This window comes from Theobroma cacao, chromosome 8 (genome assembly GCF_053813885.1).
Source record: "Theobroma cacao isolate CCN51 chromosome 8, ASM5381388v1, whole genome shotgun sequence".
Taxonomy (NCBI): Eukaryota; Viridiplantae; Streptophyta; class Magnoliopsida; order Malvales; family Malvaceae; genus Theobroma; species Theobroma cacao.
In genome coordinates, this window is record NC_142646.1 from 3,728,232 (window position 1) to 3,746,345 (window position 18,114).

At 34.7% G+C, this 18,114-nt stretch overlaps 3 protein-coding genes across 3 annotated transcripts; all 3 read left to right on the plus strand.

Moving 5' to 3' along the window:
* The first annotated feature begins 714 nt into the window (after positions 1-714).
* On the plus strand, positions 715-2,321 carry LOC18591864 (transcription factor bHLH93-like). Its single transcript, XM_007018271.3, has 4 exons — positions 715-1,379; positions 1,492-1,659; positions 1,751-1,918; positions 2,032-2,321. The coding sequence occupies exons 1-4, from the start codon at positions 807-809 to the stop codon at positions 2,116-2,118; spliced, it is 996 nt and encodes a 331-aa protein (XP_007018333.2). The 5' UTR covers positions 715-806; the 3' UTR covers positions 2,119-2,321.
* Positions 2,322-6,579: 4,258 nt separating this feature from the next.
* On the plus strand, positions 6,580-7,739 carry LOC18591865 (uncharacterized protein At5g65660-like). Its single transcript, XM_007018272.3, has 2 exons — positions 6,580-7,203; positions 7,296-7,739. The coding sequence occupies exons 1-2, from the start codon at positions 6,964-6,966 to the stop codon at positions 7,461-7,463; spliced, it is 408 nt and encodes a 135-aa protein (XP_007018334.2). The 5' UTR covers positions 6,580-6,963; the 3' UTR covers positions 7,464-7,739.
* Positions 7,740-13,488: 5,749 nt separating this feature from the next.
* Positions 13,489-18,114, plus strand: LOC18591867 (auxin-responsive protein IAA9-like). Its single transcript, XM_018126041.2, has 7 exons — positions 13,489-13,752; positions 14,708-15,153; positions 15,234-15,460; positions 15,534-15,760; positions 15,908-16,049; positions 16,917-16,978; positions 17,667-18,114. Exons 2-7 carry the CDS (start codon positions 14,743-14,745, stop codon positions 17,702-17,704), a joined length of 1,107 nt encoding a protein of 368 aa, XP_017981530.1. The 5' UTR covers positions 13,489-13,752; positions 14,708-14,742; the 3' UTR covers positions 17,705-18,114.

Below are 18,114 nucleotides of genomic sequence, written 5' to 3' on the forward strand. Positions count from 1 at the left end.
AATAGTTCACTTGCAGTTGTATAATAATCTGGTTCCTGTTCATGGACATTGTTAATTAAGCCAGGTGAGGGTGAGGAACTGAGAATGGGATAGATGTCACCATTCCTTTATTCTAAAATGAGAAACATGGTAGATGTATAGCAGTTGTAGCTTAGTTATTTATGTATAATCAAAAACAAAATGGGGTGGATAATTCCAAAATTAGTGATAAGAAAAGGTTAGCAAAGAACAAAACAGGGCCACCAACTAATTTTGAATTTGTGAGCTAAGCCAAATTCTAGAGGCTGAAGGAAATGGGACCCAACTCAGCAAATATTTCTGTGTGGGATGGAGAGAGAGGGCTGGTTTTATATGTTCATGGATGGCCAAAGTGCAAATAATATTCACAGAGGTTAAGCGTACAAAGAACCTGACAGGGCCTATGATGTTAACTCCATCCTTTCGGTTCAGACAGAAATGTGGGTCAAAGTTTTCAGAGGAATTACCAATTAAATATTAAGTTTTCTTTGATAGGAGCGATTTCGGTGAAAAAGACATGAAATCACCCCTTCATGGAAAGAGAGTGAGGAAAAGCAGATTCCATTTCAATCTTAGGCCTCTAAGGCCTAACAATTACAACATATCATATACTTTAATCATATAAATTGTATATTATTTTATATTCAACTATACTGCCCTTTTTATCGGTGTAGCTATAAATTCTTCAACTTGGTGCACTTTCATTATCTCAAGGCATCTCCTAATAATAGCATTCCCGAGAGAGAAAGAGAAAGAGAGGGAAAAGCAAGAGAGAGAGAGAAAGAGAGATGGAGTTTAATGAGCAAAGTTTCTTAGAGGAATTATTAGCTCTAAGAAGAGACAGTTGGGACACAATTCCAACAGAAATGAATGAGATTTTCTCTAGTGGCTGGAACTTTGATTGCTTTGATGAGAACCCTGCTAGCTTTCTTCCAAATTCATTCTGCCAAGAATTCTCCGTGCCTTTACAGCAAGACTTCAATTACAACTTCAATGAAGTCCACTGTCCATTTGGCGATGAATTCTCTGCACCACAAGTAACAGATTCATCAAATAACACATTTGATACCCCACCATTTCCGGTTCAAGAAGATTACTCGTTGAATATGGTGGAGGAAGGAGAATCAGGCTTCCTTGCAGATGAACTTCACAAGTTGGATGTCCAAGCTGCTTGCAAAGCTGAGCCTATTCAATCACCTGAAGAACCAGTTTTCAACATGGGAACCTGTATAGACCGCAAGAACCGAGCTAAGAAGTTGGCGGGGCAGCCATCGAAGAATCTAATGGCAGAGAGAAGGAGAAGAAAGCGGCTGAATGATCGGCTTTCGATGTTAAGGTCAATTGTTCCTAAGATAAGCAAGGTAACTAGCAATGAGAGTTGTAGTAAAGTTTTCAAATCAGTACATAGTCCTATGCAAAATGCAAGTTGTTATTGGGGGCTAATCTGGTATTGTTTCCATTGCTCTTTAACAGATGGACAGGACATCCATACTTGGAGATACTATAGATTACATGAAAGAGCTCCTGGAGAGGATCAAAAGTTTGCAGCAAGAAATTGAAGCAGGTTCAAATGAGTTAAACGTGGCTCACATTTTCAAGGATGTAAAACCAAATGAAATCTTAGTGAGAAATACACCAAAGGTATTGGATTTTGCACCATTCTTCAGTACTTTTTAGGTCTGATTTAAAATGCCCAAATCCTGAATTTAGTTCCTACACCTGTTTCCTGCAGTTTGAGGTGGAAAGAAGAAATGTGGATACAAGGATTGAGATTTGTTGCACAGGAAAACCAGGACTGATGTTGTCAACTGTAACAACCTTGGAATCATTAGGCCTTGAGATTCAACAATGTGTTATCAGCTGTTTCAATGATTTTGCAATGCAAGCGTCCTGCTCAGAGGTAAAAAGGAAAAAGGAAAAAAATTGTTAGCATTTTTGTTTCTGAATCACTTCTTGTTAAGCCTCTGTCACTTTTAACTTGCAATCTTACATACATTCTGGTCTTTATTGCAGGACTTGGAACAGAGAACATTACTAAGCTCTGAAGACATAAAGCAGGCACTGTTTAGAAATGCAGGTTATGGAGGAAGATGTTTGTAGGAACAAAAGAAGAGGACTACAAAAAAGAAGCAACTTCTGGTGAATTTTTGAGAGGTTTCCAAATTCTCTGTTATTTCAATGAGCATTTGAAAGTGAGGGATTGTAGTAATTTTGCCTTCTTAAATAAGGGAAATTCTAGTCATCAGAGCTTTGTAATAGCTGCTTCAATTGGATATGTTTATCAATCCAAAATTCTTTGTTTAGCTCTTTTCTTTTCTTTTTCATCCAACATTCAGTGGCTTCTTTTGTTAGGAATGTTTTTAAGACTTCTTTCCCATACAATCTGGTAATGCCCAAAATGGCCTTCAGGAATTCAGTTACGGGCCTCTATAAGAATTAATTTAGCATTTCTTAATCATTTGAAAAAGAAATATGTACCATAGTGGAAAAGGTAAAAAAGGTAATTTACATTCCCCTTTTTGCTTTTCTCCATACCCTTTTATTTTTAGCAGGTAGGAGAGGGGACAGTGAATTCTGCAGTTAAAACCACCTTTTTGGCTTTTATGTCACAAGTATCAGATAGTTCCATTTGCAAGTTATCAACTCATTCTACAGAAGTGTAAAGGGAAAACATGTGCGGCAAGCACAAATGTAAATGGAATCTTGGGGTTTTTCAATCAAAAGATTTAAAGCAGATGAACTGATGCAACAAAAGGTGACAGCATTGTTGACAAAGGAGGTTCACCCGCAGTGAAAAGTTCATCTGCAGTAAATTTACACAGCTGGAACAATATCTAGCAAGTATTGCATACTTATCAGCAAACATACAACATAAACATTAACATACTATAGCTAGCTTACTGTCTTCCATACCTTTACCTTTATTTCCACGTGTTGATGAAAATGATGCAATTGCAACATATATGATAAACTTAACAGTCAGTTTTATCGGCATCAGATCTATCATCATCAACAGGATAGAGTCATTCTAAAGCTCCAAGAGACTGGTCTATTCATTCTTGTTCTGCATATCCCATGAATCTGATAGCTTTGGTGAGTGGCAGCTATTACACAAATTTAATAGGAAACTTTAGCAAAATTTGACAGCATCAAGAATTGCCATAATGCTTTCAGGCTTCAGTTACGGATGTCTCATGGCTCTTCATACCGTATAAATACAAGTTGACTCTAATGGTTCTTGGTTAAATATGTTCATACTACATGACAGATTGCTGTTGGACATACGCTGATACTCAATGGCAAGAGGTAGAGTTCGAAAATGGACATCATTGAGGTGAATCTCAGCAGATATTTTGGGATCATGCGGGCAATTCTGTCTGGGGATGTGAGCCAAGAGATCTGATTTTGGAGTGCAAAGCAAACCAGGCAAAACGGCAAGCACAAGCTAACAAACAATGCTGCATCTTTTAAAGACTTTAACCAAGAGTACAATACCATGTCTTGGTTTCCAAAAACTGAACAAATTCATAAAGACAAAGAAGAACATATTAAGAATGCCTTTGAAGGAAGCACAAATTATGTCCTAAATAACGCCAAAGGCACAATTAGAGAATATAGATACCGAATGTTCAACTAGTAGGCCACCATAAAGCCAGCAGTAACACAGTACAAATATATATATATAAAGAACAAAAAGGATTTGGTTTATTCTTTGGGATAAAAAATTTTGCTGGTCTTTTGTACCAAATGTTAAATCAGGTTGTCTTCTCTGTCCATGCTTTATCCCATTTCCGTTTTTATAGAGGTAGGGATTGGAGCCTTGATATGACCCTTAACTCATTTTGCAAACTCTGATTGGTGAAATCCTTTGATATGACACGTGTAAGAGGACTAAACTTTCTGGAAAGGCATAATTATGAAAACCCATGCTAGATATGCTAGATATAAAGATTTCAACAGCAGGAAGAAGCTGAGACATTTCCTCACAGTTTGTAGGAAGCTGCTGAGTTATTTCGTGGGCACAGGATCCATCTAGCATAAAGAGATTTAGAGGTATTTTTTTGATTCATTTCAGTATGTGGAGTACAACTAAAAGAGCCAAAAAAAACCAATGAGTTCAAGAACCTTTTACAATTTCAACAGCCAAGTTTTCCCAACCCCTGGAAATGAAGTTTCTCCATTAATAACTGCTAATTCAGTTTTTTAATCAGAAAGCTTTCAGGATATCCTTAATTCCCCTTGTTAAACTCAACTTCTATATAACATACAATGCTGTTTCCATCAGCACTACATACTTCCATTCATTAGCTTAACAATATACAAAAAGAACAATAATACATCTGATTACCCTGATATTATTTCTAAAGGAGATTTAATGTTTCTATTGGAATTATTTAACAGATGTTGCCATGCCAAACTAAGATATCCCACGTACACAGATATAACCGTTTACTAGTTTATATATATCTTGCAAGTAAAAAGGGGTGAAGAAAAGATTGTGGATCAAAGGAACAGCACTCCCTTTTTCTATTTCCTTTCTCTGCTTTTCTCAGCAGCCAAACAGAGTAATCATATGGCATTGCAACAGCATGGTGTTAATACCTACATCAACCAAGAATAATACTACAAGTCAATCAGTTTTTAGCCTGTCTATGCAAGGTGCAATTTGGGATCAACTTGATAAAGTGGTTTAGGAAACTGTGCCGAGAAGGCCAGAAACAGCCTGCTGGTAAAAATGTTTACGAGGCCCATGTTACGGCCCAAAGTCTAAATTAAGTTACATAATTCTAGTTTGATTAACTTGGTTTTAACTATGAGGTCGTGGAGCAAGATGTTTGTCTAGTTGATCGGTCAAGCACTAAACTTTTTTTAAGTACGGTAATTATACATTAAGAGCTTTCTTGTTCTAAATCTTGGTGCATTAGCTCAAATTAATCAGGCCAATTAAATACATAAAATTTTGAATTGACTTGCCACTTACCAATCCAATCAAAGTTTAGGTAGGTGAATGATGATGAACCAAGCAATTCTAATGGAAGCCCTGGTTTAGGGGTCGATGTTGAACTGTTTCATCCTTTTTATTCATATTTCAAGTATCAAAATCAGTGTTGACTTTGTTTTCTCACAAAACATATAGGCTTACTAGGTGAATGTAATGGAATTCCTCCTTGTTGCTTCAAGCAATGATTAAGACTATATTTTAAGTATTGACGTTGAAAAAAGTGAAAGAAAGCCTCCCCACTGAACGTTAAAATGTAAAGTTTGGTGGAAATTAAAATTGTATCAAACTAATTAATAAGAACATGCAAAACAAGAATAAAATTGAAACAAAGGGTACTCACCCACATGCTCTACTTTTTGCAGAAATAATGTTTTGGGCACTTAATTATTGTGTTAAGAATTAAGATCATTACCCCGTGGTATACGGTTCATCAAGGTAATTAATTAACTAGATAAATTTATCATGATTATGTCATTTTTAGTCTTTAATCTTTTGTTTTATAAAATTATTGTTCAAGCAATGATCATACTTCTATATTCACGTGATCTTTCTTAACCTTTCGGCTACAGTAAGTCATGTTTTTTATCAATTTGGGACAATTTTACAGTAATTTGTAGAACAAGGAGTTGCTGTTTAGCACCAAAATTGCACTGAACTATAGGTTTGTAAGCAAACCTGTTTCCATATGGACATCTCAAAGTCTTAGAAACTCCAAAAACCAGGTAAAATTTTCTACTAGGCAGGGCTTGCTCTCCACCAGGCAATTCCTCGAGTCGCGTTAGCTGTTTATATCCTAAATCATTGCACATTCCACTTTGGGTTGAAAGTGGAATGCAGAAGCAGCCGAATTGATGGATAATTGGACAATGAAAAAGACTAGGACCTAATATACTAAGGAACCAATTCAGAGGGTCACTGAATATACAATCAGTAACGATACGTCACTATGCATCTTGTCTGGGATAACATCATAAAAACCGCACCATGTCTTCCAATTGGAAATTCAAGTACTGGAGGGACCCTGGAATTTTCGACTTTGTATACCAATTGGTATAAATTTGATATTTGATAGAGGCAAGAGCATGAAGGAGGGAGGCGGCGAGAAGGAAAAGATTAAAAAGAGTTTCAAGCTGTAGAGCACTAAGCACCCAAATGAGGTGAAATATTTTGCAGAGCTTTTTCAAGGGATATGTCTAGGTGTCTGAGATTAGAAGCAAAAACCCGTGTGCTTAACACTATGATTGTAGAAGAAGAATGGCCTAGAAAAGGTGACGAGAAGTTGGAGAGATTATGCGTGGGTAAAAGTCAGGACATAATGGGACTGCTGGAATTTATGTGAGGGGATTGTGGTGGGGGCAAAGGCAGCTTAATTTTGTCTTTAAAAATATGCAGTGGAATTAGGTCAACAACTGTTGACATGTGATCGCAAAGCAGACAACTAACACTATTTGCTGTGGTACCTACATTCATTGATGGAAAGAAATAAACAAAATATATATATATATATATATTCTTCTCCAAGTCTAAGAGAAGAGCAACAATTTCTATATATCCAACAACTCGTCTTTGTCCCTTGTAATGTCCAGATCCTGCTAAGTAGTTATAATTTACTTCTGAATTCTTAGCAAATTTGGGGAACCTGTCTCTATTACACAAAAGCAAGCATCCAACTCTAAGTAGTTATATATAACTTCTAAATTCTTTGAACTATATTCTCTCACACACTGTAGAGATTCCAGAAATGTAAGAACTGATAATATTATATATATATATATATATATATATATTCGAAGTGCAGAAGGGACCCGCACTTTCCGTACATGTTGAAGTGCTACGTCCAAAATTAACGTGACCAACACTCAGCAACCCACCAACACTATCTGCCAGAGATATGGCGCCACCCTGACTATTCTCTGCCATTTTTCACTCTACGTATCATTTACATGAAGGAAGAAGAAAGAAGGATGGAGAACGAAGAATCGTCAAGCAGGCCGTCTATAGGGTTTCCTCTTGGTTTAGCCCTGCTTTTGATCTTGTTATTATGCATAAGCGGGTTTCTCATTTGTTACCTCAAATGGCACAAGCTTCGGGCCCTCATCCTCCGATCCTCCGAGGATGACAACGACGATATTCAATCAGATATCAATCACTCACCGGCCGTTCAAGCTGCATCTCCTGTCCTGGTATATATTTCTCTCTTTTTCTCTACCTCAAGCATGCTCATGATAATTTATTATTGCTTAGTTTACTTATATAATTTGAGCGTTTAAAACAGAAACCAAAGCCAAGTACTGGAGGGCAGACCCTGGCGGTTTTGATGCCAGGGGATCAGGTACCAAGGTTCATAGCAATGGCTAGTCCATGTGCGCCAGCGATGATGGAAAAGATTACGATAACAGTACAGAAGCCTCCAGCTCTTCCAGTGCCGTTTTATTACTCGTAAATAAACTTGTATGTTGCTACTTGCCATTGAACCATGCATCCCCTGTTCCTATCGAAAATTTTTATGCAGATTGTATATTCTATTTATTAGAAATAGACAGAATTACCTTGGTATAGATATTAGCAGAGCAGTCCATATCTTTGAAAAAAAAATGAAATCTGTAATATTTCAAACAAAGAAAAGATGTAAATATTTTTTGGGTATAACGGATTGGTTATTGTAGACAGCTACTTTCCATATTTGGGGTTCTTAGAAGCAAGAGTTATATTACTATTATCATCTGATCAGATCATGCATCCAGCTGTTATAGATGCCGTGCCACTTTTCCATGTCTTTGATTGGTCGGTCCAAGTATCTTGCCATAAATGTTGGGCTAGAAGATGGGCACGGGAAACATGGCAAATCATGGACCAGTATTTCGTAACACTCATTGAAGATATTTTAGTCGATATCTGATTTTTAACGTCTTCTTGACAACATGATCTAGTCCCCGTTCTTGCTTTTCAAAGCAAACCTGCTACTATAGAACTTTTAAGATGGGTTTTTATAGCTATGGACCTCTTCATATAGTGAAAATTTTTCATAATGAGAAAGCCCGCGTAATCTTTTAGAAAGAAAAAGGAATTAGGACATAAAATTCAATAATTATGAGTACAATTTCTTTGTTATTTTGCAGGACATCCCTCAAGAAAAGCTTAACTTGGTAACAAGGAAGGAAGAATTTTAATCTAATAGTGAGGGTGCATAACCCCCCTCCCCTATTGGCTGTTACAGCTTAACCATGGAATTAAGCTTTTTGTTTCCTTCCTTTCTTCTTTCCATTCCCCAATTGAACAAAGTTCAAGGTTTAAGGACCAAAATAAATTGGAAGACTTGGGCCTAGAATTTGTCCAGCAAGCTAAATTGATCATTTACAAAAAGCCCATCAACTTTTTCATCAACCTTGTGACTTAATACTTAATAGTGGATATATATAATTCAAAGAATATACATATATTATTTGGCCATTCCCCTAAGATAGAACAGCCTATCATTTCGTACCAAGATGCTGAATTTATCAATGATCAAACTCCTTGCTAATTCTATAATATCCTTGCACAATTCATTCTAAATAAGGCCCATGAACTTTGGATCCAGCCTGAGAATTATCAATCTTTCATGCAAAAATAAATGTCCCAACTTAGCCTATGCACCCATACAGATATAGACCCATCTAGCCCAAATCCGCTGTTAAAAAAAAAAAAAACAGGAATTTACTGAAATTTGGCTCCGCCAAACAACCATGAAAACACTCGCAGACTGGCTCAGCCACTGGCATTTACATTATTAAATGCCTAAAAATATCCACATAATAATTCGATCATTCAAAAAAAGAGTTGAAATTTGAATAGTTCAGAATTACATTGAAATCAAAGGACGCTGAAATTACAGCAGCAAAGCAAGAACAATAAATATTTCAGAGTGTGGAATAGCTTTCAGAACAATATCCATTTCTGCCTTATCTCGTGTGCTTTCAGACATGGAGGCTGGCTTGCAATTAAGACTATGAAGCCCAAAAAAAAAAACACTAAGAAGCAGTCAGGTCACCTTCTATGAATTTTTAATTTATTTTTATTATTACATCATTAAAAGAACAAAACCTACGAGGCTTGCTTAACAGGCCCAACGACCTTAACGCCTGGCCTTGTAGCGCTCATGGTCCACTCGTTGACCACCCTTTCGAAGCTTTGAATTAGAGTGCCAAACTCCAACATCTTCATGGATCAGGTTTACTTTTAATATATGATGGTTCTTTTTTTTTTCCAAGACAAAATCCCGAAATATCTGCTGATATATAGGGCATCCAACTAAGAATTTTCTTCTCCGACGATAATTAAAGAAAACAAATTAAAGCCATTACACATACAGTGGTTTAATTTTTAATCATCTATTGTAAAAAATAATTATTCACTCAAGTAAGATTTTTTTTTTAATTAAGAGAGAGGAGATTCGAATCTTATTTTTTAAATAAAAGATAATACATTAATCAATAAATCAAATATTCGAATACTCACTCAAGCAAGATTTAAGTGTGTATGAAGCACACATAAATCAATCACTTTAGATAATTACAACTCTCGCAAGTATTTTTAAGTTTATTTTAACAATATATAATAGCAATAATTAAAGTTTGTATCACATTTTAGTATTTGACTCATTAATTAGTACATGATCTCTTACCTAAATAGTAGAATTCCAATACCCTTCCTTAATTATAAAAAAAAAAAACTAAAGTTTGTACCACCTGTTACATGACAACTACTAATTAATTTACGTTTTATTTTTTCCCTTCCATTCTTGTAATCATTAATGGCACAAAATTTAGTGGTACTATGAAAGACTAGAACACGTGAACAAAATATTAAAAATATAGTTAATATCACTTTTTGAAAAATTGTATTCATCTCACTAGTTATTTATTTAAGTGTATAGAAGAATATAAACTTCAATAATCTAATGAAATTTAAGTAATTGGTTGTGTATGGTATTGATGAAATCAATTTATATTTACCAATGTGAGAAGATTATCTCATTTTTGTGAATTTTTTCAAAAATAGAATATTATAGAAAATATTTAAAAAATATTTAAAAAGATGAGAGACTAATCACAAAAATATATTAACTTTCACGCATATAACATTTTGAATAAACATAATTATTTAAATAAATATAAAATTAATAAAATATATTTAAAACTAGCCGTTTTTAAATAACTGACTTTTTCTTTTCTTTTTTTTTACGAAATTTTGTCCCTTCGGAATTATCACCTTTTTTTGTTACACCCACACGCGGTGGTTTTGCCGTATTTTAGTTAATTATAATAATACGAACTTGATAGGAAGAATTTCCTTAATCAAACCAAAGGAAAGAACTCACGGGAAATGATTAATTAAGAACTAACCAATCGAAATCTATGAATGCAAGGAAAAAGCTGTTGCCTGTTTAAACCTAATGATATGGGTTTAGCAACATGATCATATGATGATAGCGTGTGAATGACGTGGAGCAAATCAGAGATAGATGTTGATGATGATGAATGATGAAGATGATTATGCCGAGGAACCATGCTATGATACCCTATGTATGCATGGATTAAGGGCAAAGCGTGCAGCAGCTAGTGGCAGTTAATGATGGTTACTAAATCCTTCCTTGCTTAAAATATTCCAGTAAAAAATATCTTCTCCAAATTATATCCCTTTCCACTCCATCCCGCATAATCATATACAAGTGCGTGTTTTACACTTCCCTGTTCCCCACGAATCCTGAAGCCCCAAATCTCTCTCAATCCATAGCATACTCCCCCCCTGATTTGTACGTGTTTGAGAGTAAATAGCCATGGAGCGTGTGGAATACGAGAGAGGTAGTGATGGAAGTTATATGTCGCGTTCTGTACCCGGCAATCCAAAATTAAAAGCCGCTTTCTTGTCCCCCAACACATCATATCGCTTCACTCTGTTTTTCTTTGTCCCCTCTCTAACTTTTCCTCCCCACTTAATGCTCTCTCCCTACGTAACTTATACTCTCTTTCTCTCTCTCTCCCCCTCCCTAATGCTTTCTTCTTTTTTTTTCTTTTTTTTCTTTTAATTTTTTAAATAAAATTTCTCTTCTACCCTTTAATTTGTTTAGATTAATTAGAAATCATGCGAATACATACTTCCTTAATTACTCTATTAAATATCATTTAGTGAGTTACAATGTATTAACAAACAAGCAAAGTTCTTTCTTTTATAAAAATAAAAAAGAAGAAGCAAAGATCATTCTTTTTTTTTCTTCATATTACATGTTTATATGTAAAGTTCTAAATTCTACAAAACTAATTGAACTATCTATTAAATTTTAATAAAAAGTCACCGACATTACATTAAATTTTCTTTTAATAATTATTTTATTTTTTATATTCAATTAAAAAAATAAAAGTACATTTAGAAAGTAATAACTACATATATAAAAAAAAACTAAATAATTACTGTACTAAAAAATGATGTTTCATTATAGTTATTTATTTATGTTCAATCATAACTGATTTGATTTTTACATGTTACTTTTATTTGTTTAACAACTTATTAAGAAGTTAAGGGAAGCCTAAATAAACTGCGAATAATGCATGATTGGTAATAAAGCGAAGAAAAAGACAATAGACTACATTAGTTAGAAGGTCTCCAGAAATATGCTGATATGCAAAGACAAGTTTGCCACTGCCTTCGCGCAGTGTTGGCTTTTAGATACACGTGAACCAAACAAACATAAAAAAGGAGGGGGAAAAACCGGTACGGGCATTTGCATGTGTCAGGCTCCCTCTCGCACAAAAACTGCAGGTGGTTCGCTCACATAAGAAACAAGGCAGTGATATGATGGGCATGAGCCATTTGCCTCACAAGTAACAGCTAGTATTACCAAGTATTTCACTCGTCAATTAATTGCTTAATTTAAACTTCTTTTTTTATTTTTATACATGATACGACAACGTATCGTTTACAAGAACATTGTACGTTGAAAGATTAGTACCAACGTAAAAACCAATAACTCATGTGGTTTTTTAATTTTTTTATTGTCTATCAGGCCAGGAGAATAATTGTGAAAATGAAATGTCAATTTTTCTGTTAATGAGTGTGCCATTTTGAGATTTAACATTTTGGTTTGATGCACGTGTGTCGTGTGTGGGTGTTTGATTCAAAGAGGAAGAGAAAAAGGGCGTTTTAGGACATGTGAAAGATGCCGTGATTTAGCCTTTAAATCGAAGGAGGTAACGACACGTATGCGCGGGGAAAGACAAGGTGGGTCACTTGATTAATCTGCCCACTACCTATGATCTTATGGGAAACATCATAATGACAGAGCGAGAGAGCATTTTCCTCCATGTATTATATATTTTCTCTTTTTTTTTAAATTATGTCTAAAAAAAGAATTATGTCAATTTTATTTTTTTATTTATAGTGAAAATTATTAATAAAATCAATTGATGTGATACTTTTATTATTTATAATAAAATGATAGAAAGCTTCTAGAATTTAAACGACATGGTCAAATAACAGCGAACGAAATGGAAGGTCAAATTTAGATCTGGTAATTTTGAAATCACACGTTAACATAATATGAAAAGACACAAATTAAATAAATTTTAAATTTAATTTTAACATATTTCGTATTTAATTATATCTGATATATTAAAATACAAAAATTTTCGTATCTTAATATGTCAGACATGATAAAAATATTAAAATATATTTATTTAATCGTGTTATCGTATTTAATCATCTTATTGTGTTTAAATGTATATACGTAACACATTTATTAACTTATTAAAAATTAATAATTAAAAATTATTTTAACTTTATATAAATAATTTTAAATAATTATTTTAATAAGTTTTTTTAATTTTATAATGGGTATAATATAATTATACATACTCAACTTTAATTTTTAACTTTTGGTGATTATTTGATGTTATTATTACTTTTGTTTTATTATAATTATTTTTATAATTATAGGTTTTAATTTTAAATAATAAAATTTTATTTAATTATAAATATTTTTATTTAATCATGTTAAACGTGTTATTAATCGTGTCGTATCGTATATTGATACGTTTAATAAACGTGTTAATCGTGTCATGTGATATTACACGTGTATTAAATATATATGTGTACGTATATATATTTTAAATTTAAGATATAAATATTAAATATATTATATTAATATTTAATTTTAACATATTTTATATATAATCGTGTCTGACTTTACGATACGTTAACATGAATTGTCAGATATAATCAAATCCCTTATCCATGATCAACCATTAAAAAAAGATCAACGGCTCGGGTGAAACCAATCCATAATCCATACCCTCTGATGTGCGTTCCCTCGAGTTGTTCGGCGGATACTTTAAAAAGAAATAAAAAAAGGAAACAGAATAAACGAATAAAAAGAAATAGAGCGAAAAGCAGGGGCAGAAAGAAAAGGGAAAAAAAAAGGAAGAGTGTTTTTTATGAGACAAAAGTAAAAATAAAGTGCCTTATTTTAATGCAAAGAGTTTCACATCGGACGGCAAATAAGCTTTTGTTACTTTGTGACCAATGGAGGGTCCTTAGCTCTCTCTCTCTCTCTCTCTGAAAAACAAAACCAGAAAAAAAGAAGGGAAATACTTTCTCTTCTTAGTTCTTGCTTCTGAGTAGAAATCAATCCTTAAACAAAATTAAATTTTTTTTATTTTGATCCTCATCTTCAGTTTCTGATCCACCAATCCAATCAGGTAATTTTTTTTTAGTTTCTCCTCATTTCTCTTCTTCTGTCTTGTTTTGTAAGAGGCCTTTTTCTTTTTTTTTTTGGAAGAATTTTGTTGTTATTTTGGCTCTTGCTTTCTCGTTAGCTGGTGTTTGTTTCCTGAGAAAACTGAGGAAAATCGAAAGAACTATAAGAAAAATAAAAAAATGCAGGAATCTCGCTTCACTTAGTGTTCTTTACAGTGCAAAAGGGTGTAGGCTAGCTCAAATTCGAGACTCTCGGTCTTAGTTAAGCTTTAAAAGCTTAGGTTTAAATTCTGTTCACAGTTGTTCCAATTTTCTAGCCATTTTTCTCAGCAACCAAACATGCTACAACTATTTGCTTCTTTTATATACTAATACCACTATCATTTCTCCTCTAAAACTCTTTGCCTTTTGCCCCCCATCTTTTGGGGCGTGTGTGCGGTTTATTGTTCTATTTTTTGCATGCATTTACAGTGGTCAACACCTAACAGCAAATACTTAAAATTGCAGCTATCTAATTATCAGTAAAACAATTTGTTTGATATTTTATAGTTTAGTTTATCTTTGTTTCACATGTAAGAATGCTTCAAATTTCTTCAGCTTTAGTTTCTTTCTTATGGATTGATTCTTTCTTTCATAAGCCTATTTGTTTATTTTTCTGCCCTTTAACTTTTAAGATTTTTCAAGATTAAAAAAGCAAAGGTGATGTTTCTAATCCTTAAGATTCACGTTGTTATAACTTTTAGATTATGTTATCCCTCAATTTTTCTTATTTCTTAAGGATCTATTAAAAATTTTCTGCTGTTTAATTAGATTGGAGATAGTCTATAATTAATCATATATTCTGCCATGTTAATATAGTTTGCTAGATAGGGGTAGCCAGCTGTTGCTATATATATGCAGCTTTTCTTCTCTAATTGTTCAAATACTGATAAATTTGGTCATCTTTAAATTTAGCAGGCTGTGTTGTTTTTTTTTTTTTTTTCCTAATTCTGATGTCTCCGCCGCTTCTTGGCGTGGAGGAGGAAGGGGGTCAGAGCAATGTAACTTGTCTGGGTTCTTCAGGCTCAATGGACAGTGTGTGCCAGAATAGTGCTGAATTGAAGGAGCGCAACTACATGGGCTTGTCTGATTGTTCTTCCGTGGATAGCTCTGTCGGCTCCCCTGTGTCTGAGGAAAGCAAGGGTAATTTGAATCTGAAGGCAACTGAGCTTAGGCTTGGGCTTCCTGGATCCCAGTCGCCTAAAAGAAATCCAGAGCTTTGCTTGTTAAGCTCTCCTCAACTCGATGAGAAACCCCTTTTCCCTTTACATCCTTCTAGTGATGGTCACTGCTCCGCATCACAAAAGACTGTCGTTTCAGGCAACAAAAGAGGGTTCTCTGATGCAATGGATGGGTTCTCACAGGTAGGAACTACTGCTACTAATGAATAGCAAGACTAGTATTAAAAGGTCTTAACATGCAAAGTACCTAATCTATATTGCAGGGTAAATTTCTTTCTAATTCAAAAGTAGATGTGATGCTGTCACCCAGGCCTTCTTCGAACTTGGGACTTAAACCAGGTTCCGTGCTTGAAAACCTTGGGGCTCAACCCACAAAAGTCAAAGAGATAACGAACCAGAAGGTGGTACAGGACAGGCCTCATGCTGCCAGTGAGACCAGGGCCAATCCTAATGCATCTGCAAACAATAACAGTGGTGCACCTGCTACCAAGTAAGTGTGCATGGGTTTGTAATAAATTTGGGCTTCACCATGAGAAGGTTTTCTGATCCTCCTCCTTCTGCAGGGCACAGGTTGTAGGTTGGCCTCCTATTAGATCATTTAGGAAGAACTCTTTGGCCACCACTTCAAAGAACACTGATGAAGTAGATGGAAAGGCAGGGGCTGGTGCTCTGTTTGTTAAGGTCAGCATGGATGGTGCTCCTTATTTGAGGAAAGTAGACTTGAAAAACTACTCTAAATATCAGGAGCTCTCTTCTGCCCTTGAGAAGATGTTTAGCTGTTTTACCATAGGTGAGCTATTTCAATCTTTCAATTTAATATAAAGATTTTAGGCTGTCAATGTTATATGTACGTAAATTATGTGCAGCTGTTATTTATATGAAGACAGTAATATTTGTTTGCATGGATCCAGTTACTGCTACTTTGCTATGATTTCAGGTCAATATGGATCTCATGGAACCCTGGGCAGGGAGCTGCTAAGTGAAAGTAAGCTGAAGGATCTACTACATGGATCAGAATACGTTCTCACTTATGAGGATAAAGATGGTGACTGGATGCTTGTGGGTGATGTCCCATGGGTGTAAGCTCTAACCCCTTCCCCCCCCCCCCCCCCCCCCCTTTATATGTTTGCACATCTCATTTTCTGCTTCCATTTTGATAATTATGACACTACCCATATTTTAGCACTTGAGTCACCATATAAGAATGTATTATCTGCTTGTAAGCAAAATGTAGGCTGTTCTACTTCTGAAGAAGTGAAAACATGCTTACTGGGTTGGTTGTACAAAATGCTGTCATAGGAGTGGAAAGCAAGGCATAGAACAGAAATTGTTTCTGCCATATTAATTTAGAACCTTTTGTTAATCTTTCTGGTTGACTTGAGCTTTATAAGAATTGCGAAGAGCATATTTGAATCAGTAAGGGATATGAATAAGTACAACATGCAAACTATACCTAATATAGTATCTATCAGATTTTGTCGGAGCCCTTGGAAAAAAAAGGAAAGGAACCCTTGTTCATTAGCACTAAGAGAAAATTGTGTAATAATGATCATGCATGTAATTGTTGGTTTGACCACTAATTTTTCTGCTGGTTTTTTTCTTTATTAAGCTGTTCATTAACCATAAAATGAAAGATAAAACAACTGTATTAGACAGAACATGTATGCCATCTGTAGATAGGAAAATTAAAATTCATACTCCTTGACCTGCACTTATTTTCGCAATAGATTCCAATTTGTGGCATAATTGTTCTTTGGCTCACACTTCAACACTCTAGCTGCATAACTTCAGAGTTCAGTATCTTACCGTTTGTCTGCATCAATTCAATCTGAGTCAGAATATGTCGGTGCATTATGAAGTTCAGCTTATTAGTATTTATTACTCAATTTTCTACTCAAGTAATGGCTGTTCAGTGCAGCCTAATTCAAATTTTGTACTTGTTTCAGGATGTTTATTGGTACCTGCAAAAGGCTGAGGATCATGAAAAGCTCTGATGCCATTGGACTTGGTAAATATTTTGTGTTTTTTATCCATCAACTGAGTGTCTTGGCATCAGCTAGTATGTTTATCTATTTCAATAATTTACATCTAGTTCTGACGAAATGCCTAATATACATGTAGATAGTATAGAGGATTCTGCAATGAGTATTCTTATGTTGACAAAAGCCTTTTTATGTGCCATAACCTACTAATTCGACATCTAAATCACCACATTATATTTTACTGTTTTACAACATCTAAATTATTGTGCAGTGTTCAAACTTTGAGGATTTAAGAAACTCAAAATTAATAAAATGCCATCATAATTCCTCTCTCCTGCTGTCTGCAATAGTGCATCAACTTTGCTGTTGAACTTATGTCACACTGATTTGTTAATTACTTCAGACAGTGGTTTGCATACATTAATAATGTGAATGTAAGGCATTCTGGGTCTCTTACATATCTCCTTTTCAGGATCACTAGATACCAATACTTTTCCTTTGGCATAAAAAAAAAAGGTGTATTGGAATTATTGCTTTTCCAAGTTGACCCAGGTTCTTTCATTCTGAAAATGGGCCACCATTTGTTCTGTCTAGAGCATATGAGGATGCTCTGGTTCTACAGTACTTGTTCATGTTAATTATTGTCCATACCTATAAGTTTGTTTAAAACTCATTGACTTCTCTTTTAATGGAGTTTTTTGTTTTTGCATCCAGCCCCAAGGGCCGTGGAAAAATGCAGGAACCGGAACTAGCAAGCATCACACATGATTATTGCTATCCATCCAGCAGCCTTTCTGGAGAAGATGTAGAATCATTCAAGATTCTTTCTGAAGGGATGAGAGGATGCTGGAGTGGGTAGGAGATCATGGGTATCTGCTTTCCTATGTTGCTATGTTTATCTTCTCTTTGCAAGGGAATTTATGTCATGGAAGCCTATTTTACTCTAAAATTGTAAAACCATCAAGGCCTAGTGTTTGTGAGTAACTTTAAGATCCAATCGGTTTAGAGTCTGGACAAGTCCCTGTTCACACACAGGATCTTTTGTTTGTAAAGTGCATTGTTTGTTGAAAACTTTATCGTGTGTGTTTGTATGGTGGAAGACCTCGACATTATCTGTAACCCTGACATGATTGTATTAACTGTGTTGCTGCTTGTGTGTTAA